Genomic DNA, 25,595 nt, shown 5'->3' on the forward strand with positions numbered 1-25,595 from the left:
ATTTTTCAGAATGGCCAGCAACCCAAAAAACTAGTTATTCACACAGCTCTACTTGCACCATTCAGAATGGCAGCACGAACACACCTGCTTATTTCTGCACTTAAGAAAAATGCTGCTCAAAAATCTAAGGCTGAAGTCTGATAATTATATCAAGGAACCAACTTAATCACCTGTTTCCATTTTGCCATCCTGTGCTGCAGGCCCATCAGGAATTACACTCTTCACCTGTAGAAACTCATCTGGCTCGTCCCCACCAATGATGGTAAATCCAAAGCCCATGTTGCTCTTCTTGAGAGTTGTGCTGAGGAAAATTCCCTTCAGTTGTGATGCATCACGGGTGAAGAGTGGTTTTTCTACATCAGTCAACACAAACAAAAAGAAAATGGTTCCAGTCAAGTCATAATATAACACAGAGTCACAAACAAAAGAGAAGAGAAGCAGCAGCAATAATAGGTGGCAGTGTGGCATTTTGATATTAAAGGAAATAAAGAGTGTAAGCATTCCAGGAGAAATAAACACATTAGTGAGTCCTTATTTTACATTAATACAAAACCAACTAAGGAGGACTTTTCTACCTATGGCAGATCAGTCTTGGGGGTGGAAGGGCTAGGAATGCTCTTTGATAAGCACTGAAGCAAATGCTCTTGGAAATAAGTTTAGAGATAGATTGTTGTGTAGCTAAAATATTTACACAGTGATAAAAATAATATGCAAGGTAACTTTGAACTCTTAAAAATTATTCCTAGCCTATCAATTCAGCTTTGTATACCAAATAATTTATAATTAGTTTCCCCTCACGCCCCCAATAACAAAAAATATCCATTTATATCAGTGATTCAGACAAAAGGGTAAATTCCAGATAATCTTCTCACCCCAGACAAATGGAATTTCAGTTTCTGACAAATGACATTTACAATCGGTGTGACAGTTCAGTGACCTTTACATCTGTTTTCAATGTGCGTCAGTGTAAAGTGTGAAAATTACCATCAGGCAAGAATAAGCCTCACCTGGCTTCCAGTGCCTCTCTTCTGTGCTTTATTTTGCGAAAAAAGGTATGAGAAAGGTGAAAAGGTTTGTGACTTAACTTATCTCTCTACTTTTACAACAGTGCAGCTTGGCTAACAAGCAGCACTTGGACATACCATACAGACTGTACATTCCAGCATTGTCCCGCCGACACTGAGACAGATCATTCACACTGCGAGACCTCTGAGGAGCAGGATGCGGGTGAACGTGTTTAGGCCTAGGTAATGTTGATGAGGCGCTTTCTACTGTTACAAAGGAGAACAAGCCTCATTCTTTGGCTATAACCTTATGTCAAAACTTACTCATCTATCAATATTGACTTTTGCTAATACATTTCTTTCTAAGCACAATCATTTTCACATTATCAAGATTCAGTGTTCTTGTAAACTCCTACAGCAATAGTGTCTGAGGCGTCAAATTAAATGATGTTTGCTAGATAGGTTATCTTAGAAACATACTGAACACCAATTAATGCTAATTCATAGAAGATACAATTAATTATTAATTAATTGTATTTTAACCAGACTATGTTAAATCATTGTCATAAAACCAGGAAAGTATAGCAATTATTTTCTTCTTAAATCTGACATGGTACTGTACCTCGGAAACCTGGGGCCTGCATAGGCTTTGTTCCAAGTTCTGCGTTGGGCATGTTATGCTGCTGTAGCTTCCTTTTTGCTTCTAGGACAGGATTTTCAAATTGTGTTCTTCTATTTATGTGGCTGAAAAAAATTGGTAATGATTAAAAATTGAGTCCATTTTGTGAAAAATTATTATTTACTTCATGGGATCATCATCATGTGGGTTACTTGCATGTGCAACCCTTACACCAGCTTAAAAAACTCACACAAGTAGTCCTGTTGTAGTGAATGAGAATATACGAGTTAGTGCTCATCAGTGCAAGTAAGGGATGCACAACCTAGCTCATAGCGGAAATAATTGGGAAGTAGAACAGATCAGGAATTTTTCAAGAAAACTCTTTTTCTTTGGAAAATGCCAATTGGTTACAACTGAAACTGTTCACGGGAAAGGGTCAGTTCTGACAATTTCTCAGTTCAAACATTTTTGGAGAAAAGTTTTGAAACGATCAAAATGTCCTGTTTCAACATTTTCAAAATGATTTTTTAAAATAATTATAGTAAAACAAATTGAAACAATAAAAAAGGCCAAAAGTAAAACAAAAATTTCAATAATGTGAAAAACATAATGTCGCAAATTAACCTAAATTAAAAAAAGATATTGTTCATCTTTGAAAATTTGAGATTCCACCTCTTTCTCTCAATTTATGATAGGAAAATTTTTCATAAACTTTAAATTTTTCTCTGATTGGTAAAACTGTTTCTTTCCCAGATCCATTTGGAAGTTCTCTGTCCTTTCAACTTGTTGCACTCTGCTGCAAATGTAAAGTGTCAATTAGGGCTGTCGATTAATAGCAGTTAACTCATGTGATTAACTCAAAAAAATTAATCGCAATTAAAAAAATTAATCACTATTAATCGTGGTTTTAATTGCACTGTTAAACAATAGAATACCAATTGAAATTTATTAAATATTTTGGATCATTTTTTACATTTTCATATAGATTGTATTCTGTGTTGTAATTGTGTATATTATTTTTATTACAATATTTGCATTGTAAAAATGATAAACAAAAGAAATAGTATTTTTCAGTTCACCTCATACAAGTACTGTAGTGCAATCTCTTTGTCATAAAAGTGCAATTTACAAATATAGATTTTTTTTGTTACATAACTGCACTCAAAAACAAAACAATGTAAAACTTCAGAGCCTACAAGTCCACACAGTCCTACTTCAGATTGTTCAGCCAATCGCTAAGACAAACAAGTTTGTTTACATTTACAGGAGACAGTGCTGCTCTCTTCTTATTTACAATGTCACCAGAAAGTGAGAACAGGCATTTGCATGGCACTTTTGTAGCTGGCATTGCAAGGTATTTACACGCCAGATATGCTAAACAATTGTATGGCCCTTCATGCTTCGGCCACCATTCCAGAGGACATGCTTCCATGCTGATGATGCTCATTAAAAAAGAATGCGTTAATTAAATTTGTGACTGAACTCTTTGGGGAAGAATTGTATGTCCCCTGCTCTGTTTTACCTGCATTCTGCCATATATTTCATGTTATAGCCGTCTCGGATGATGACACAACACATGTTCATTTTAAGAACACTGTCACTGTAGATTTCACGAAATGCTAAGAAGATACCAATGTGAGATTTCTAACCGACCCAAGGTTTAAGACTCTGAAGTGCCTTCCAAAATCTGAGAGGGACGAGGTGTTGAGCATGCTTTCAGAAGTCTTAAAAAAGCAACACTGATGAGGAAACCTCAAAACCCGAACTACCAAAAAAGAAAATCAACCCTTTTGCTGGTGGGATCTGACACAGATGATGAAAATGAACATGCATTACTCTGCACTGCTTTGGATTGTTATTGAGCAGAATCTGTCATCAGCATGGATGCATGTCCACTGGAACGGTGGTTGAAGCATGAAGGGACATATGACTCTTTAGCACATCTGGCAAGTAAATATCTTGCGACGCCAGCTACAACAGTGCCACGCAAACTCCTGTTCTCACTTTCAGGTGACACTGTAAACAAGAAGCAGGCAGCATTATCTCCTGCAAATGTAAACAAACTTGTTTGTCTTAGCAATTGGCTGAATAAGAAGTAGGACTGAGCGGACTTACAGGCTCTACAATTTTACATTGCTTTATTTTTGAATGCAGTTTTTTTATACATAATTCTACATTTGTAAGTTCATCTTTTATGATAAAGAGATTGCACCACAGTACTTGTATTAAGTGAATTTAAAAATACTATTTCTCTGGGGTTTTTGTACAGAGCAAATACTTGTAATCAAAAATAAATATAAAGTGAGCACTGTACAATTTTTATTCTGTGTTGTAATTGAAATCAACATATTTGAAAATGTAGAAAACATCCAAAACATTTAAATAAATGGAATTTTATTATTGTTTAACAGTGCAATTAATCATGTGATTAATCACGATTATTTTAATCACGTGATTAATCACGATTAATTTTTTTAATTGCTTGACAGCCCTAGTTTCAATCTATGTGGCTATACGCTATTCTGCAGTATCACTGAAAAATACTCCAGCAACACAGGTTTTCAAGTTTTCACTATATGTGATTTCTATGCAAGAGAGAAACAGGATGGTGTTTGTGCATAGTGGTCCTGGATAAGCTGAAAACAAAATTAGCTGTTTATGATGAAATAGAAATCTTAACCCCAATAGTGACTGTTTAGGCAAATTGCTTAACAAAGTAATGGATCCATTATGTGCTGGATTCCCACAGCAGCAAACAAAATTATATTGAAGATGAAATTTTAACACTCGACTATATTTCTGTTGTATTTTATAAAAGAAAACAGGGGGGAAAGTGCAGAAACTAATTCATGTAGAGCACTGAAATGTGAAAAAATCACATTGTAATGCCACAACTTTCTCCCAATATGTAACATTTCCCATGGCCCCTATTAGCATGTGTTTTTCTCTGATACTGTGCCTTTGATATCCCGTATCTCATACATAACTTTCTCCCATACATTATATTGCAGAGCGTGTTATCAGGAGGATAATTTTTTTACTGACTAGGGAACAAATCCAGCAGGGTGGGGATCATCTCCTGTGTCATGTGGCATGCTTCTCCTGATGAAGTCAGAGGATTTGAGGGCACTCAGCATCATGCAGGTTTGGGCGATTGGCTAGATATGTGTGTGAAGTTGTTGGATGTGTTGTAAATTACTGTTGCTCCAGAGAGGTAAATATTTATGCACACAGGACCAGCCTTTCAAAACAGTTCTCAGAGAGAGCTGCAGGGAATATCTGGTCCTGATTGTGGATGCTAAACACTTGAAGATCTGACCCTGAGCTCCCTTAGAATCAGGGATTGTAAAAGGTGCTGAGTACATGTGACTTCCACTGAAGTCACCTTCATGATCCCATGCGAAGCAATTCTCTGGATCAAGGCCCTACCCTTTAGACAATGTTATTTAAAAAAAATGAAAATATTCCAGTGTTCATTAAACCAAGGGGATAGAGGGGAAACAGCAATGTATCTTTAGGTGACCTAATATACCTGGTAAACCAAAAGGTGATGTCAGATGTTCGTCACCCAGAAAAGATTTCTATTGAAGTCAACAGGGACATTTGTTTTAAAGAGTGAAAGTGAAAAAATGTGCCAAACTTTAAAGCTGCTATCTACATAACAAAGTCATCATTTGTAAATGTGGCTGTTAATAATAGGTAGAGCTGCAGAGTTGTGTAGTGGGTGACACTCACCTCTGGTGAGTGCCTCCTAGAGGCTGGGTGTGGTACTGCAGGCCTTTCCTGGCATCCCCTGTACGTTGTTAGCCTTGCTTGGTGGGTCTTCAGTGGCTCAGCCCTCTGGCCAAGTCACACAATCAAGGACCCCTTCCGGGAGTACTGAAGTCCAAAACGAACACAAAAGTCTTCAAATCCCCAGGCTCAAGCTGGACTCAGCCCCTCCTTCCTCAGGTGCCTTTGCTCTTCAGACCCTCCTAGGCTCCATGGAGTCTCTCCCTGCTGAAACTGTCTGCCCTCAACAGGTTATCAGCCCCATCTCTGGGTCCTTTAAATCCAGCCCTTTGCTTGTGCTTCTAAAGAAGACTTGTGGCTTAGGTGATTTTGCTAGCGGGGATGCCCACTACTCTGGGTCCCAACTCAGGGACCCTATAAACAGCAGCCATGTACTGCTGCCTCCATTTCGCTGTGGCTATTCCCTGGGACTTTTCCCACGTAGCTCCATTCTCTTCACCCTTAACTCAGGGCTGAATTTCTCAGATCCTCTCTCTCTCAGGTCCAGTAAATGCAGCCATCAACCCCTCCAGCCAGAACTGAGCACCCTTTCTTGCCCTTCTGGTCCCAGCCAGGAACTGACCTGCTAAGGCCCTGCAGCGCCTTTTATATGAGCTTGCTGGGTTCTGATTGGCCGCTTCCATGCAACTTTTCTAGGCAGGACTAGAGGACCCACCTTTGCTGCTCCTTTTCTGAGGTCCAGTGTGGTAGAACCATGGGGCCTGCAGCAGGGAGCTTCAACGGGGCCAGGTGCCCGCCATCACAGTTTGGCATTAGATGGGGATGGCTCTGAGTTACTACAGAGAATTCTTTCCCAGGTATCTGGCTGGTGGGTCTTTCCAACATGCTCAGGGTTCAACTGATCACCATATTTGACATTGGGAAGGAATTTCCCCCCAGGTCAGATTGGCAAAGATCCTGGAGTTTTTTCGCCTTCCTCTGCAGCCTGGTGTATGGGTCACTTGCTGGGAAAAGCTAGAGTAAATGGTGGCCTACCTGTACCTTGAAGTCTTTAAATCATTATTTGAGGATTTCAGTAACTCAGCCAGAGGTTCAGCATCTATTACAGGAGAGGGTGGGTGAGGTTCTGTGGCCTGCAACGTGTAGGAGGTCAGACTAGAGATCACAATGGTCTCTTCTGGCCTTAAAGTCTATGAGTCACAGTGGTAAATAAGCCACAGATATCATGGTTTCTCTGTTTGTCCGTGGCTTTCCTTTGTGTCCATGACTTCAATAAAGCCCAGTGCAGAGGGGAGGCCCAGTGCAGAGGGGAGGCCCAGGGCTGGAGAGCAAGCCCGCCCTGGCCCGGTGAGGAAGGGCTGGCAAACAAGCCCACCCTGTATTCATCCCACTGCAGTGGCTTTTGTCCCACAGGGTTGGGCCTGGCTCCCTCCTTTGGACAATGCAACCTGGTGCATGGGGTCACAGCGCTGCACCTGTGCTGATGATATTAGTATGGAAGTCAGCTAGGAAGTGGAACTGGTAAAGGCTGATTTAACTAATGTGGCCTCAATTGCTGTTTCATTTTTCCTTAAAAAGACATCCAAATCTTTCATTTAGATACTGAAATTGTGTTTAAAACAAGTATTAATGGACATATTTGTTGAAATGAGCATCAAAATGTAAGATTTAGCTACTTTTTAAAATGAAAGAAACAGAATTGCTGAGATAACATGTTATTTTCTTACATAAGCAGTAACAGCGTGTCAGATAGAAAAGATAAAGAAATGTTGCACAGTTGAGGCAGGATGCACAGTTTACAATAAGTACCCATCTGGTTAGTTTAGCTGTCCTATTAAGGAGACCATGTTTGCAAATTGAGTTTCATGTTGTAGTTAATCAACCATAAAGGTAGAGATGCTCTTTTTGCGATTAGACAGCTGAAAAAGCCAGCACAGCACCATAATTCTGTGCGGGGCTGTGGAAGGAAGAAGGCTAGCGTTTAATCTTTAAATCACAGGCTCTGTTAGAAGGTTGCACAAAAGTTTGACTCCCTCAGGGAACTGACGGGCAGGATCCCCTGGGAGAATAACATGAGGGGAAAGGAGTCCAGGAGAGCTGGCTGTATTTTAAAGAATCCTTATTGAGGTTACAGGGACAAACCATCCCGATGTGTAGAAAGAATAGTAAATATGGCAGGTGACCAGCTTGGCTTAACAGTGAAATCCTTGCTGATCCTAAACACAAAAAACAAGCTTACAAGAAGTGGCAGATTGGACAAATGACCAGGAAAGTGTATAAAAATATTGCTCGGGAATGCAGGAGTGAAATCAGGAAGGCCAAAATCACACCTGGAGTTGCAGCTAGCAAGAGATGTTAAGAGTAACAAGAAGGGTTTCTTCAGGTATGTTAGCAACAAGAAGAAAGTCAAGGGAAGTGTGGGCCCCTTACAGAATGAGGGAGGCAATCCAGTGACAGAGGATGTGGAAAAAGCTAATGTACTCCATGCTTTTTTTGCCTCTGTCTTCACAAACAAGGTCAGCTCCCAGACTGCTGCACTGGGCAGCACAGCATGGGAAGGAGGTGACCAGCCCTCTGTGGAGAAAGAAGTGGTTCGGGACTATTTAGAAAAGCTGGAAGAGCACAAATCCATGGGGCCGGATGCGTTGCATCTGAGAGTGTTAAAGGAGTTGGCAGATGTGATTGCAGAGCCATTGGCCATTATCTCTGAAAACTCATGGCGATCCAGCGAAGTCCCGGACGACTGGAAAAAGGCTAATGTAGTGTCCATCTTTAAAAAAGGGAAGAAGGAGGATCCTGGGAACTATAGGCCAGTCAACCTCACCTCAGTCCCTGGAAAAATCATGGAGCAGGTCCTCAAGGAATCAGTTCTGAAGCACTTAGAGGAGAGAAAAGTGATCAGGAACAGTCAGCATGGATTCACCAAGGGAAAGTCATGCCTGACTAATATAATTGCCTTCTATGACAAGATAACTGGCTCTGTGGATGAGGGGAGAGTCGTGGATGTGTTGTTCCTTGACTTTAGCAAAGCTTTTGACATGGTCTCCCACAGTATTCTTGCCAGCAAGTTAAAGAAGTATGGGCTGAATGAATGGACCATAAGGTGGATAGAAAGTTGGCTAGATTGTCAGGCTCAACAGGTAGTGATCAATGGCTCCATGTCCAGTTGGCAGCCGGTATCAAGTGGAGTGCCCCAAGGGTTGGTCCTTGGGCTGGTTTTTTTCAATATCTTCATAAATGATCTGGAGAATGGTGTGGATTGCACCCTCAGCAAGTTTGCAGATGACACTAAACTGGGAGGAGAGGTAGATACGCTGGAGGGTAGGGATAGAATACAGAGAGACCTAGACAAATTAAAGGATTGGGCCAAAAGAAATCTGATGAGGTTCAACAAGGACAAGTGCAGAGCCCTGCACTTAGGACGGAAGAATTCCATGCACTGCTACAGACTAGGGACCGAATGGCTAGGCAGCAGTTTGGCAGAAAAGGACCTAGGGGTTACAGTAGACGAGAAGCTGGATATGAGTCAACAGTGTGCCCTTGTTGCCAAGAAGGCCAATGGCATTTTGGGATGTATAGGTAGGGGCATTGCCAGCAGATCGAGGGACGTGATCGTTCCCCTCTATTCGACATTGGTGAGGACTCATCTGGAGTACTGTGTCCAGTTTTCGGTCCCACACTGCAAGAAGGATGTGGAAACATTAGAAAGGGTCCAGCGGAGGGTAACAAAAATGATTGGGGGACTGGAACACATGACTTCTGAGGAGAGGCTGAGGGAACTGGGATTGTTTAGTCTGCGGAAGAGAAGAATGAGGGGGGATTTGATAGCTGCTTTCAACTACCTGAAAGGGGGTTCCAAAGAGGATGGCTCTAGACTGTTCTCAGAGGTAGCAGATGACAGAACAAGGAGTAATGGTCTCAAGTTGCAGTGGGGGAGGTTTAGGTTGGATATTAGGAAAAATTTTTTCACTAGGAGGGTGGCGAAACACTGGAATGCGTTACCTAGGGAGGTGGTGGAATCTGCTTCCTTAGATATTTTTAAGGTCAGGCTTGACAAAGCCCTGGCTGGGATGATTTAGTTGGGGATTGGTCCTGCTTTGAGCAAGGGGTTGGACTAGATGACCTCCTGAGGTCCCTTCCAACCCTGATATTCTATGATTCTATGAAGTTGACCCAGTCACAGTAGAAAGTTTCACCTGCTAGAGTTAGTGCAAATGTCCATCCCTTGCAGATAAGTTTGGATTTGCAATAGTAAGGTGAATTAAGAGCATATCCATCCATTGAACCTTAGTTATGTACAACTGAGAGGAGAAGCAGCATCTGGGCCCTCACACTCTAGAGAAAATTGCAAATATTTTGTGCTTAACTGAGTGCTAAGAATCTAAATACTCTTTATGGCTGACCACTGCAAGGTGTTACACTGAATCTGATTACTTCAGTGGTTTATCCCCGCAAACTGCCCCTCTTTATTTTAGAGAGATACAGATGTTCTAATAAGTGGAGGGTAGGATATTCTTTCCTTGACAGTTTTAAAGTGATTCCTATAAAGTTGGATTGGATTTGAATATGCAAAGGTTCATAACCTAACTTTTCATGATTTATCCATTTTATGACATAATTAAAAGAGTTTATTGTAATGTGATTTCATCTAGTTAAAAATTAAATCATCTGTTAAATGCTAGTAATAAAGGAAGGTGTAACACTGTCACTTTTTATAATGAAAAATGGACAACAATTTTCACTACCAAATTATTGAGCTTAGAAAGCAGATTAAAATACAGCTCCTTATATTGACTATAAAAGCCTTTATAAAGCTAGTGCTGCTGCACTTTTAATGCTGGTCTATGAACATCCATTCTTACTATTCCAGATCTCTGCTAGATCCCATTAAAGCTTTTCTATTACAGTAAGTACAGTATGCCTTTAAGGTATCCTTTCCCTCCTTTATATTTTGTCTGTGGGATGAGTGGGTTTGGCAACAACAGCCTAGAAACACAATTGCATTGCAGCACATGGGGCAAGAAGCCTGTGTCTGCCTGATGGAGGGTGGGCTTAAAATGCAGACAACTACGTGCTCCATTTTGGTTCCAGTGACTGTGTAATGGAACTGCGTAAGCCTTACCACTTTGCCTCAGTCTTTAATAAGGCTAAAGAGGATCTTAGGGATAATGGTAGCATGACAAATGGGAATGAGGATATGGAGGTAGACATTACCATATTTGAGGTAGAAGCGAAACTCAAACAGCTTAATGGGACTAAATCGGGGGACCCAGATAATCTTCCAGTAGGGATAAGGAGGTTTTAGTACCGTTATACAAGGCACTGGTGAGACCTCACCTGGAATACTGTGTGCAGTTCTGGTCTCCCATGTTTAAGAAGGATGAATTCAAACTGGAACAGGTACAGAAAAGGGCTACTAGGATGATCCGATGAATGGAAAACCTGTCTTATGAAAGGCGACTCAATGAGCTTGTCTTGTTTAGCCTAACTAAAAGAAGGTTGAGGGGAGATATGATTGCTCTCTATAAATATATCAGAGGGATAAATATCGGAGAGGGAGAGGAATTATTTAAGCTCAGTACCAATGTGGACACAAGAACAAATGCATACAAACTGGCCACCAGGAAGTTTAGACTTGAAATTAGACGAAGGTTTCTAACCATCAGAGGAGTGAAGTTTTGGAATAGCCTTCCAAGGGAAGCAGTGGGGGCAAACGATCTATCTGGCTTTAAGATTAAACTCGATAAGTTTATGGAGGAGATGGATAACATGATTTTGGTAATTAAATATTCATGGTAAATAGGCCTAATGGCCTGTGATGGGATGTTAGATGGGGTGGGATCTGAATTACCCAGGAAAGAATTTTCTGTAGTATCTGGCTGGTGAATCTTGCCCATGTGCTCAGGGTTTAGCTGATCGCCATATTTGGGGTCGGGAAGGAATTTTCCTCCAGGGCAGATTGGAAGAGGCCCTGGAGGTTTTTTGCCTTCCTCTGTAGCATGGGGCACGGGACACTTGCTGGAGGATTCTCTGCTCCTTGAAGTCTTTAAACCACGATTTGAGGACTTCAATAGCTCAGACATAGGTGAGAGGTTTTTCGCAGGAGTGGGTGGGTGAAATTCTGTGGCCTGCGTTGTGCAGGAGGTCAGACTAGATGATCATAATGGTCCCTTCTGACCTTAGTATCTATGAATGTTTTCGGCAGTATTTAGCTCAAAGGAGATGCCGCAGGGACAGCTTAATGCACAGGAATTGCACAACACCTGTTAGTCTCTAAAGTACATAGCCACTTGTGCGGAAGATCATTAGTCACTACCAGCAGCTGTATAAATATATATTTGGGAGATATGAAGAGGATTACTATAAAGAGATATGTGAACGCCATCACTTACTACACAGGAATATTATAAAAACCCAAGCATAAGGACAGAGGAGTAATTTCTTGGCATTATTCACTATATACAGGGGTTCAAATAATCCACTCACCTGGGGTAGGTAGGAATTTGGACAGGGTGAGTGAGTTGGGTCAGGGGCAGAGCTGATGGCTCCTTCATCTGAGGGAAGAGGACAAGCTGGGGAACACAGAGACCCAGGGCAGCTGCTGCTGCTTTACAAAGGAGTCAGCAAGACTGTGGCCGAAGCGAAGCTTTTGTTTTTGTGATGGGGTGTACAAACCCCACACTGGACCAGAAGGGTTTAAAGGACAGTACTGGGCCCAGGTATCCCCACCCCTGATCCCTGCAGAGCACACTCCAACTGGAGAATGGGTTGAAAAGGGAGCAACCCAGCTCAGAAGGGGGAAGGCTGGGGAGAAAGACAGACTTACCCAGAAAGCTCCTGACAAGGGGGCTGGAGAAGCCTTCCTGAGGGAAGGGAGGCTATACGCTGATCCCAGTTAGGGCTGACAGTTTGGTTACCTTTCCTTTTTCTTTACACCTTTCCTGGGACTAAAAGCTGGGAGAGAAAAGCAGTGGTAGGAAGTGACCCAGGGAGGGTGACTCAGAGGCACTTTTGGTGGCCAGATATTGTTGACCCTCTTAGGGCCCTGGGTTGGAGCCTGGTGGAGTGGGTGGGCTCCCCTACCACTGCCTTCATTACAGGAGAGACTCAAACCACCAGTACTCCTCACCACACTTCTGAGTAAAGGAGGACCAGGACTGTAAGACCGGCCCACCAGGGTGTGGGGGGCACTACCTGCGCTAACCACTAGGCAACCCAACCCACCAAGGACTCTATTACAGTTCTGTTTTTGTTTTGGGAGGTCTGGAGGAGCAGGAGAGGATGCCCAGGTGCTGTAGCTCTTTTATCAGCTGTGGAAGGGAAGCCCTAAAAACTTGGCTCCTAAATTCTCAGGGATCTAAGAGGCATTCTGCCATCTTCCTGCCCAAACTGATGGCAACACGGCTCTGCACTGCAGTTTGAAACTAGGAAAGCATGAGAGCTGGTATATTTCCAGAATGAGCCAGCATAGATGTAGTGTTAGTATGGAATCAAGAGACAACAGGGTATCAGAGAACTATGGGTTAAGCAAACTGTAAAACACTGTAATTTGTACTGGGTAACTGTGGAAACAAAGTGAGGCTCTCAGTGTAAGGATCTGAGTTTGGGTTTTTCTTTTCATAACCTTCTTCTGTAAGTTCTTCCCTCTAGAATAAATGGATCTGCTATTTGTTTCATAGATTTTTGTCTGGTGTGTTTGCCCCTTTCCTCAATTGGATGGGCTCTCAATTCACTATCTGTGGACTGTGACCAGGGGAAAGTGAGTTAATAGTTTCTGGGATTGATTCTCCATGGCTTTAGAACTTGGGTAGTCTATGACACCTGTGCAGAGAGAGAATATAATGCTATCATTTTGATTAGGTATCATTTTATTGCCACTTTAGACTCACTTTGCACAAGTGTCAATGGCTGCACAAGATAAAAGGCAGAGGAGAAGCAAGCCATTTTCATCTCTCTCAATTCTTGGGTATTTTATGTAAGCTCGAGTTAAATAGACTAATCAATTACATCTATTCTTTTGGGCAGTAATCCGCTTTACCCCACAGCACAAAGACCTATACTAAATGGAAGGGAGAAAGGATCTTTTCTTTATTTTGTACACACACCATGTTCTCCTGGAAAAATGCAGGCAGGGATTGTGCCATTAAAATAATAGAAAATTACATTCTCCTTCTCTAGCTGTGCCTTTAGGCGCAAAATTACAATGCCATGAGTTTCAGAGTAGCAGCCGTGTTAGTCTATATCCTCAAAAAGAACAGGAGTACTTGTGGCACCTTAGAGACAAACAAATTTATTTGAGCATAAGTGGGCTGTAGCCCACAAAAGCTTATGCTCAAATAAATTTGTTAGTCTCTAAGGTGCCACAAGTACTCCTGTTCTTAATGCCATGAGTGAGCATAGAAAAATTTCACATAAGATACAACCTGCACTCATACAAAATAATGTGACTCTCAGACTTACCGCGAAGTAAGACTATTCAGAAAAGTATCATTATGAAGCAAAAATGATTACGTTTTATTCTGTTCCTGGATTGGCAAGGATCTGCACCTTGTTTGATGCTTGTTTAAAACTTGTTAAACAGAAAATAAAACACATTTGATTTAAATGCTCCCCTCAACCTTCCCCCGCCTCAATATTTCTAGAATACACAGGATGAGATCAGGGCTCAAGAAGAAGTGACAGAGTAACCAGTTTGAAAGATACAGAAACTGTTCATTTACTGCAACTATATTGGAGTCTGATAATTCCTGCGTAACCTGAAGTCAAAGGGGAAAATAATTGTGCCCATACCTTTCCAATTCAAACACTGAACAGGATATTAATATCAGGTTATGAACTATTAACAGCAAATTAATATTGAAGTTGGGAACTTACTCAACATAATAAGTGCCATAAATGGGATCATCAATTTTCTCCCAGCCATATGGAAGCTCTGAAAAACAAAGAGTTATCTCTCTCAGTAAATATAGCACAAAATGCCAAGATTTCTAGTAATGAAAGAGTAGAGTTCTACTGGGTGCTGAGTGTAGCAACTGGATAGCAAAGCTGGATTTAGTGCTCAAAACCAATGCCAAATTTTAGGCACGTGCCATGGCAGCAGCAAGTAGTAGTGACTTGAAAATTGGCATGCCAGTCTAGAATTCTCATTTTCTAGAACAGGGGTTCTCAAACTGGGGGTTGCGACCCCTCCGGGGGTCACGAGGTTATTACCTGGGGGGTCGCAAGCTGTCAGCCTCCACGCCAAACCCCGCTTCACCAGCAGCATTTATAATAGTGTTAAATATTTTAAAAAGTGTTTTTTTAATTTATAAGGGGGGTTGCACTCAGAGGCTTGCTGTGTGAAAGGGGTCACCACTACAAAATACAATACATTTTAGTTGAGCTACTTTTTTATTCTGCAGACAGCTATGCCAACCGGCAATAGCAGCATATCATGTATAATCTCATTCCCTAGTGATATGCTGGGCTTCTTCTTCCAAAGGTACATAGAGCATACAGTTGTATTTATTTAAAGGGAAGCTGCCAAGATAAAAATCATATTAAAAATTCCCAACATTGTACATATTACTAACCAGGACTTAGAATATTACAACAGTAGTTGGGAGTGCAAAAAATCAAACTAAAAAAACCAACTCCATGAAGTGAATAATCATTAATGCCAAGGCAAGATAAATTTGATGGAGGCTCTGACTCACAAATCTATGGGTATTCCTAACCTATTCCTGGTTGAAGTGGGAGGAGATGAGGGAAGAGTATGCGATCATGTAATTAAAGAATGAGGTTGCATGGACAACCTAAAGTCTGGCATTTCTTAGCTTTGGAGTGCTTGACTTTGCAACCTTATCACACTTTTAATATAGTTATTTTGGATGTAGTAAGTCTATAAACCTAGGTTAGATAGAATCATCATAGTTCATATGCAATGTAAACCATTAGCCTTGCATGAGGTCCACCTGCATGACTTGAACTTAGCCCTTTGTTTCACAGATATACTGTGGCTATTCACCCCTTGATGTGCTATAAAAGGCTGACAGGAAAGAAAGATTTAAATGACAAAGAGTGAGCTTGAAAGAGCTGCAGATAGGAACAGCTTTTAAAAATATTCTCTGCTGGATACCTCTCAAACAATCACATCTGAAATAGTAAACATTGGTTCTGCTCTGACTGAACTTGTTTAGACTGCTGTGGCATCTTAATGGGGAGGCACAATTTCTGGCAGCAGTACTTCATGGGCAGGTCTTCCTGTCACACTGTCCTGTGCAGGAGTTTCTGCTTTGACTGTCCCCGAAGCTATACAGAATGAATAATCCTCCTGTGAAGACTGGCAGATAGTATTTAACTCAAAGAGAAACTCCACAGATGAATAATTTAAAGCTCAAAAGCCTGTACCTTAATTTTCTTAGTCTAAGTTTTTCTACTATGACCATAATCAAGTCTTTCTAAAGTAAATCGAACCTTTATTTGGCAATCTGAATTTGAACAAAGTTTGTGTCTCTTTTCTGAGGTTATTTTAAAACTGCAATAGCAAAGGCACAAATGCAAAATAATTTATTTCAATAGTAAGGTGATCAATAGTGAAAGTCCTGGGGTTGTCCCCTCCAGACACCTCACCAGAACTTTAAAACAATAAAAGAGACTGATCCTAGAAAATCCTTTACAGGTTTTACAGGGCCCTGTGCATCTTGGCACTGGATTTAGGGAGCCTGGTCCATGCCCCATGAATATTCACACGAGGCAAGTAGTGCATAGGTCCTGTGCTGACTGTCCGTACAGAGGTGAATTTTACACTCAGTGCATATATGATCAATACAATTCATATTTAGGTCTTGCTATGAAGGCTCAGTGCTTTGCTTTGCTTTAAAAAGCTCCTGCCCACCTGGGACACAACAATACAAGGGATTTGTCTTACAAACATAGACACACACTTTATTTTATCTGCATCCTGTGAGGCTTTTCCATTCCAATTTATTGTGTTAACTTAATGATAATAAAGATACTCTCCATGAGAGAGCAAATTAAACAGGTAGCTAGTAAATATTTATGTCTATATAAATATATATAAGCAATGCTCTAACTGTCATTTAGTTTCTTCCATTTGTGGAATCTTTTCAAAGTTTATTGCAGTGTACATTTTGCTGGAATTGGAAGTACCCCGTTTCTCTTTAGAGTTATACACTCTTAAGATTGTATCTAAAGAACTTAGATACAGCGGTTTTATTTTCTGTGAATATATACAAATAATGTGACGATTTATTATAAGCCTATCAGTCCATGTTTTTCTAATGTAATGATACATAACAGTATTTGTGAACTAGCCCAACTACTGATATTTCAGATGGACAATTCCATTTTCTAGTGTAAAAATCTGTAAAAATTTAACAAATTGGGCATATTATGGAGAACCCATTTTATTTTTTGAAATGGATGGATTAAACCACTAATTATCTAATATCATAATATAGTCATTAGTTTGGAAAAAAATGAAATTTAAAATTACCTTTGTGCACCATAACGATAGATATAAACTCTACATAAGGGTATGCCCTAATTTCATTCTTCCATTTGAGATGCACCATGAGAGCTATGTTTAATTAAAATTCTACGCAGACCATTGAAATGGAATTGCCAGAGCACAAACACTGGGCTGCTAGCTGAAGTTTGCAAGATAAGGTTAGCAGAGCATAGTTTAGTGCATAGCTGTTGTTAGAAGAATCTTCTGCTACATTTGCTTTAAGCAGCCTCTTGATTTTTTTCCCTGTCATTAAATAGTGGCATCTATTCTGTTTTCACTGGGGAACTGAAAGATTACATGAGGGCAATACTTTCATGTTTCATAAAATAGCCAAGATAGACATTTGAACAATACTGGATGTGTGCATTGCAGTTAATCTTCATCATTTGGTCCACTGTGTCTGGTGCTGATTGTCAGGGATGAGAAGCAAGCAGTAAATATTTATAAAAGGACATTATTATAAACAAAAAATGGAAGAGGCTACTTCTCACAACAGTAATTTGAGTTGGGAAGATGACGAACTTACATTGTGCTTTCCAATTTTCCTTTTGCGACAATGGGATATGGAGTTTTATAAACTTTACATAATTTCTGCACCCAGCAGCATCACAGAAAGAACAACATTGTGTCAAAGATCTTTGCATTAATGAAACAAACTCTACTCTTTTTTATGCTTCTGAAACACCATTGACTTCAGTGGGGTTACCCTGGGTAACAGAGGAGAAATTTTAGTTCCATGTTGTTTACTTGGGCTTTTTAAAATCAATATAATATTTCACCTTAAGGTTAGATCAGCATTCTGATGGGATTTCTTCATATGATCTAGCGATTGTTTCAAGAAAATTTTTAAAAAACATAAAGGTGAAAACCAGCAAGAGTCCTTTGCAGGGTTTGGACAATACAGATATCAAGTTTGGACATAGATATTCCTCTTTTTGTGACCATATATGTGCTGGGTATACAGTATATGCACAGTGTAAATTGTACATTTTACATTTATCCATTGCCAGAAAAGTAGAATCCAGTTAGAAGCACAGTGATCATTGTCAGTTACAAAAAAAGAAAATCCAAACTACATGGCAACATTCAGGTACCTTGCTCACGATGCACATGAGCCAGGTTTTTAAATACAGAATGAGTCACCTACTTTCAAATGTGTTAAACGCTCAAGTATTAACAAAAAGTCCTAGGTTTTCCACCAGATCCACCAAAAAAGGTTTTTAAAAAGATAAAACAGCTTTAATTTGCATACAAGCAGGTCATTTTAATAATTGATGGCAGAACCACCTCATTGCAGCCTACTTATACTAACAATCCAGATGCTACGTCTGCTATCTGAAAAGGTGCTGCCTTTCACATCCATTCTTATTGGTTTCACTGTACATCCCAGGGGACGGAAAGAAGGGAAGCATTATGGATCTTCATACACTGAGATGAAGAAAATCAATTACCATCACCAACAGGAAGGACTCGTATTGCTGTAGTTCATGCAGTTCTTGCTGTTTGCCACATTGGGAAGAGACACACAAGCCCTCCAGAGGTTTTGAAACAACAGCCTACGTTGCATCACTGCCCTATTATAGATATGTCAAGAGATTAATAAGAGAACATCTGAACAAAAGGACAGTGGGATTTTCCTTGCATCAGTCACAGTAAAAAGAGGTTGAAAAAGAAAAATATGCCTGCTGCTCCTGAAAGTGATTTTAGTGTCTGATACATGGAAGAAATTGTTCAAGAAGAATTCACCCTGGTGAAAAATATTATCCCTATAAAACTATCAAAGTCAATGTCAGCTTGAGTCACTTGCTATGGAAAAAGCCAGTCACACGAATTAGGACTCCTTGTGGAACCTGTACAACAGACCTTCCTGATAATATTGAGTTTTCCCATTCACCAATCTGTGTTCTTTGCTCATTTTGTGTTGATTTGACTCCTCTCTTCTCTTTCCCCATTCCTTATTCAGCTTGTGTCTTCATAATCTAACTCCATCCTGGACAAGTATCTCATTAATGTTGTGTTAAAAAAATAGTACAAGAAACATGTAATGTAGTCCAATTTGAATTATGAACAGTTGAAGTTTCTATTAAAGTCCTTTCTGAATATTAGTTAATCATCTAAGTTTAGGTGCTCAATTGATACTACAAACATCCAAGAGAATGTTTACATTGACTACACAAGAGGTTATATGAAACAAATACAATAGCGATGTGGTTGCCATTTGGAAAGGGTTACAGATCACCTTACAAAACTCAGGAAAAAAGATATTGTATATTCATTCAGACAATTGTTCAACACGAGTCAGAGAAGTCCTTATAGGGCAGCCATCCATGTAGCATTTGAAAGCCTCATGTTGAAACCCATCTTCAGTCTGCTATAATGCTCTAAACTAACAGTTCGAGAAACCTGTCCAGGTTTGCAAATACTGACCGTATTTAAAATTGGAAAATGCAGATCACTGATCCCAACTACACTATACTAATTTTCAAAACAAAGGATATGAAAAAAAATGAACTGGATCAAAAATTGAAGGCTAAATCTCTCACTGTCTTAAAAACTCTTAACACACAGATAGATATTAGGACAAACAACCCTGCAATCACAAAGAAAGCAGCTTCATTCTTCAAATTCTTACAGACCACTCACTTAGAAAACCCACCAGCTCTCAGTCAAAACCATGTTTACCCAATTCAAACCAAACACCAAAATAACACTGTTCTCCAACTGCCATCCACATGTCGGCAAATCCCACAAACACATTGTCATTGCATTCCACAGCCTGTCTGTAACTACAAACTATTTCACGCATTATTTATTCTCATGGATATGAGGTTGCATATAATTATTTACCCGTGCAATGGAAACATTGAATGCCTGAGTGGTGGTGTACTTGCACTATAAATATATTTCAGATCTATTAAATACATTGGCTGTAGGGCGTTGACTTGACAACCATTTATTTCCTTGAATACTACTCACTGCAATACATAATGTCTTTAATCATCTACATCCTGTGTCAATCAGTTTCAGAAATTAGTAATATTTAGTCTAGTCTATCAGTTTTTGTTTTCTCCCAGAGTTGCTAAAATAAGACAGTTACTTACCTGTATAGTGACTGTTGTTCTTTGAGATATGGTTGCAGACGTGTATTCCACTCAGGTGTGTGAGTGCCTATTGCACCAAAGCCAGCGAACTTTACCTAGCAGTATCCGTAAGGGAAGTGCTTGCAACCTTCTGGCTCCCGTTCCTTTATTATTTAATAAATTATTACAATTATTTAAGGGCTGTACAATCCTGACCCCCTCTCAGTTCCTTCACATCAAATGTCAATAGTTGAGATCCAACGTAGAGGGGTGGAGGATGGGTTTTGGAATACATGTCTGCACCTACATCTCAAAGAACTAGAGTTACTCTATAGGTAGGTAACTATCTTTTCTTCTATGAGTGGTTGCAGATGTATATTCCACTCAAGTGACTCACAAGCTGTAGCAGGTGAGCTTGGACTCTGCTTAAAGAATACTGTAGAACTGCCTTCTGAAGTTCGCATCCAATCTTGTTGCAGCCATAATTGCATAGTGTTTGGTAAAAGTACGTGTGGAAGACCTGGGAGCAGCCCTGCAAATGTTCAATATTGAAACATAATTGAGAAGTGCCACTGACATCACTTGGGGCCCAGTTGAATGAGTCCCTGACCTTTGTGAGGTGTGGCCTGAGTTACTCCAAACACCATTGCAAAAAAAGGAAGTTATCCAGCTGGAAATAGTCCATGAGGAGATCACCCAACCTTTTGTGTGATCCGCATAGGAGACAAAAACATGACATAATGAACAAAATGGTTTAGTTCTCTCCAAATAAAATGCCAAACACAGTCTCACATCCAATACATGAAGGAGCTGCTCATCTGTGTTTGAGTGTGGCTTAGGAAAGAATATAGGTAAGTAATTTATTTGGTTCAGGTGAAACTGTGAAACTACTTCAGATAGAAGTTTTTTGTATGTGGTCTTAGGGACACTTTGTTTTTGAAAATTGGGTATATGGGGGTTTTGCCAAGTTGCCATGGCTCAAATAGAGTACCCAGAAGGGCAGCCAGCACAGTATTAAGGAACTGCTTCTTTCACCAGTGGAAAAAATATGAATGATTCCTCTTAGAAATCCCTGAACCATGGCGTTTGAGAACATTGACTTCCCCTGGATCAGAGGACGGAACATCAAGATTGCCACTAAGTGGACCCTTCCCCTCGCCCCCCCCCTCACCCCGCCAATGAGTGAATGCAATGTAGCTTGAGAATTCTTTAAAGAATGTAACATTTTGTCAGTTTTCTCTGAAAATAAAGGTCGACTGTCAAAGGGTAAGTCCTCAATTGTCTGTTGGGCCTCCAGAGCCATACCAGAATTGTGCCACAAAGAAGCCCTCTTCAGAGTTACAGCAGAGGCCATAACTCTAGAGGAAGGAATCACCATGTCCAAAGCAGACAGTAGTGACTTACGGATGGCCACTCAATGGCCTTCCACAATGAAAGCCTTAAACTCTTACCTGGAGGATTTTGGCAACTTATCTGTAAATTGTGCCACAACTTCCCAATTTATAAAATTGTACTTTGATAAAAACATTTGCTGATTGGCAACATGTATTTGTAAGGTGTGGGAGGAAAATTTGTTCTACTTCATCAAGCTTTTAGAGTCCTTGTCTTTTGACTTATATCTCCCCTGTCTTAACCTCTCACTAGCTGCCATTACAACAAATGAGAGTTAGGCACCAGATGTGTGTAGAAGCACTCGAAACCAGAAAGAGGCACATAATATCTCTTATCAGTACGCATCACTGTAGGTGAAAGGATGCTGGGGTGTTCCCTATGGTCTTTGCAGATCCAAGACCATTCATTTATGGGGAAAGACACTTTCCCCCTATGGAGGGTATCTTGAACAAACTCAGCCTGAATACCCAAAGCTGAAGCCACATACCTCAGGAGGTCCAATATGTTTTAAATTCCTCAGGTACAGGGGAGGAAGACTCTGGCATTGCAGAGTCATCTGGTGGTAAAGAGGGTAACAGAAGCAGAGCCAATGGAATCTCCCGTGGTGCCTGTACAGGGGTGCTGGAACAATTTGAATAGTGGGGGGGCTGAGAGCCATTGAACCCATCTGTGAACCCTGTATATGATGGAAACCACTTCAAGCCAGCACCCCTAGTTCCAGCATCTATGCACCTGTAACAATGGTTCAGGGTGAACTAGTTCAATAGGAGCAACCTTTGTCTGTGGCTGCAGCATTGGAGGTTCAGGAGGAGAGGTTACCGCGGGAATAGATGACCTTACTCTTGCTTGAGCCAAGGATTGGGATCTCATCAACTGTGGAATATCCCAGCAGTTCCAAGGAGGCTGTGAGCTTCAAAACAAGGTTTGAAATCTAGAAGCCTCTGTTCACTGGCTGAGCCTTAGGCAGGGGGCGGGGCTATCAAGGAGGCCAGGGCTTTATAAACCAGTGAGCAAGCGACCAGGGAGCTTTGCAAACAGGGACCGCTAACAGGGAGTTTCGAGAGGGAGCTGGGAAGGGGAGTGGGAAGGGGGCAGTTTACACTTGCCATTCTTTAAAACCTTTAAACTAAATTATAATCAAAAATTCTTGATTTAAACAAAACCCCTATCATTTACCTAGGTAACTGCAGGAGAAAATGCAGGCAGGAGCCCAGCAGCAGAGTGGGGGCTATCCTCTTTATTGCACTCGGTGTAGCACATATGATTACTTTCCCTGTGGGCGGGTGGCGTATGTGTGCATTCGGCTCTCAGGGACAGGCTTTGGAGGCCAGGGTGGCGGAACTGGAGGAGCTAAGGGAGGCAGAGAGGTATGTTAATGAGGCTTTCCGGGACACTGTAGATTTGTCCCACCTCTGGTCAGACAGCCCCTGCGCTGTTAAGGAGGATGAAAGGCCCAGAGAAGGAGAGCAGTCAACGGGAACAGCGGGAAACCTTCCCATAGTTGGGACCCTCCTTCCAGATGATGTTGGGGTATCCTCTTGCCCTAAGGTTACCTCTCTGGAGGAGGGAACTCCAGTCACTAGGAAAAGGCAGGTGTTAGTAATCGGAGATTCACTCATTAGAAACATAGATAGCTGGGTTTGTGATGACCGGAAGCACCGTATGGTGACTTGCCTGCCTGGTGCAAAGGTTGCAGATCTCTCGAGGCATCTAGATAGACTTACGTGCAGTGCTGGGGAGGAGCCGGTGGTCGTGGTACATGTAGGTACCAATGACATAGGGAAGGGTAGGAGAGACATCCTGGAGGCCAAATTAGGCTGTTAGGAAAGAGACTGAAATCCAGGACCTCTATGGTGGCATTCTCAGAAATGCTTCCAGTTCCATGTGCAGGGCCTGTTAGGCAGGGAGAGCTTCAGAATCTCAATGCATGGATGAGACAATGGTGTAAAGAGGAGGGGTTTAGATTTATTAGGAACTGGGGAAACTTTGGGGATAGGGGGAGCCTATACAGGAAGGATGGGCTCCACCTAAACCAAAGTGAATCCAGACTGCTGGCACTTAACATTAAAAAGTTGCAGAGCAGTTTTTAAACTAAGAGATGGGGGGAAAAGCCCATTGCTGCAGAGGTGCACGTGGATTGGACACAGACTTCTCTTAGAGGAGAGTCTATTGATAGAGATTCTCTAGGTTTTAGTCAGGAGGAGGGGATGAAAGAGGACAAAGTATGGGCCAGATCAGATGAGAAACATTCACATAAAGAATCTGACACATCGGGAAAGGGCAGACAAATAAACAGTGACAAGTTTTTAAAGTGCTTGTACACAAATGCTAGAAGTCTAAATAATAAGATGGGTGAAAGAGAGTGCCTCGTGTTAAAGGAGGATATTGATATAATAGGCATCACCGAAACCTGGTGGAGTGAGGACAATCGATGGGACACAATCATTCCGGCGTACAAAATATATCAGAAAGACAGAACAGGTCGTGCGGGGGAGAGGGAGTGGCACTATATGTGAAAGAAAATGTAGAATCAAATGAAATAAAAATCTTAAATGAATCCACATGTTCCACAGAATCTCTATGGATAGTAATTCCATGCTCTAATAAGAATATAACAGTAGGGATCTATTATCGACCACCTGACCAGGATAGTGATAGTGACGATGAAATGCTAAGGGAGATTAGAAAAGCTATCAAAATAAAAAACTCCATAATAGTGGGGGATTTAAATTATCCCCATTTTGACTGGGTACATGTCACGTCAGGACGAAATGCAGAGACAAAATTTCTCGATACTTTAAATATCTTCTTGGAGCAGTTGGTACAGGAACCCACAAGGAGAGAGGCAACTCTCAATCTAGTCCTGAGTGGAGTGCAGGATCTGGTCCAAGAGGTAACTATAACAGGACTGCTTGGAAATAGTGACCATAATATAATAACATTTAACATTCCTGCCGTGGGAAGAACACCTCAACAACCCAACACTGTGGCATTTAATTTCAGAAAGGGGAACTATGCAGAAATGAGGAGGTTAGTTAAACAGAAATTAAAAGACAGAGTGACTAGAGTGAAATCCCTGCAAGCTGCATGGACACTTTTCAAAGATGCCATAATAGAGGCTCAACTTAACTGTATACCCCAAACTAAAAAACACAGTAAAAGAACTAAAAAAGAGCCACCATGGCTTAACAACCATGTAAAAGAAGCAGTGAGAGATAAAAAGGCATCTTTTAAAAAGTGGAAGTCAAATCCTAGTGAGGTAAATAGAAAGGAGCATATACACTGCCAAATTAAGAGTAAAAATGTAATAAGAAAAGCTAAAAAGGAGTTTGAAGAACAGCTAGCCAAAAACTCAAAAGGTAATAACAAAATGTTTTTTAAGTACATCAGAAGCAGGAAACCTGCTAAATAACCAGCGGGGCCCCTGGATGATCGAGATACAAAAGGAGCACTTAAAGACGATAAAGTCATCGTGGAGAAACTAAATGAATTCTTTGTTTCAGTCTTCATGACTGAGGAGTTAGGGAGATTCCCAAACCTGAGCCATTTTTTGTAGGTGACAAATCTGAGGAATTGTCATAGATTGAAGTGACACTAGAGGAGGTTTTGGAATTAATTGAGAAACGTAACAGTAACAAGTCACCGGGACCAGATGGCATTCACCGAAGAGTTCTGAAAGAACTCAAATGTGAAATTGCAGAACTATTAACTATGGTTTGTAACCTGTCCTTTAAGTCAGCTTCTGTACCCACTGACTGGAAGATAGCTAATGTAATGCCAATATTTAAGAAGGGCTCTAGAGGTGATCCTAGCAATTACAGACCGGTAAGTCTAACGTCAGTACCGGGCAAATTAGTTGAAACAATAGTAAAGAATAAAATTAGCAGACACATAGAAGAACATAAATATTTGCGCAAAAGTCAACATGGTTTCTGTAAAGGGAGATTGTGTCTTACTAATCTGTTACAGTTCTTTGGCGGGGGTCAACAAACATGTGGACAAGGGGGATCCAGTGGACAGAGTGTACTTAGATTTCCAGAAAGCCTTTGACAAGGTCCCTCACCAAAGGCTCTTATGTAAATTAAGTTGTCATGGGATAAGAGGGAAGATCCTTTCATGGATTGAGAACTGGATAAAAGACAGGGAACAAAGAGTAGGAATAAATGGTAAATTTTCAGAATGGAGAGGGGTAACTAGTGGTGTTCCCCAAGGGTCAGTCCTAGGACCAATCCTGTTCAACCTATTCATAAATGATC

The 25,595-nt window shown here is 40.9% G+C and overlaps 1 protein-coding gene across 3 annotated transcripts in view; it reads right to left on the minus strand.

Moving 5' to 3' along the window:
• Positions 1-25,595, minus strand: part of MAGI2 (membrane associated guanylate kinase, WW and PDZ domain containing 2) — a 1,132,945-nt gene that overhangs the window by 235,241 nt on the left and 872,109 nt on the right. For 2 of the 3 annotated variants that reach the window (XM_074942551.1, XM_074942550.1), the window contains exons 7-10: positions 14,230-14,287; positions 1,627-1,748; positions 1,143-1,271; positions 171-353 (exon numbers count right to left, since the gene is read on the minus strand). In XM_074942551.1, the coding sequence (XP_074798652.1) occupies positions 171-353; positions 1,143-1,271; positions 1,627-1,748; positions 14,230-14,287 (492 nt within the window). The remainder of the gene's footprint in view (positions 1-170; positions 354-1,142; positions 1,272-1,626; positions 1,749-14,229; positions 14,288-25,595) is intronic. The other variant, XM_074942552.1, reaches the window with a different exon arrangement.

The sequence above is a fragment of the Natator depressus genome, chromosome 1 (genome assembly GCF_965152275.1).
Source record: "Natator depressus isolate rNatDep1 chromosome 1, rNatDep2.hap1, whole genome shotgun sequence".
Taxonomy (NCBI): Eukaryota; Metazoa; Chordata; order Testudines; family Cheloniidae; genus Natator; species Natator depressus.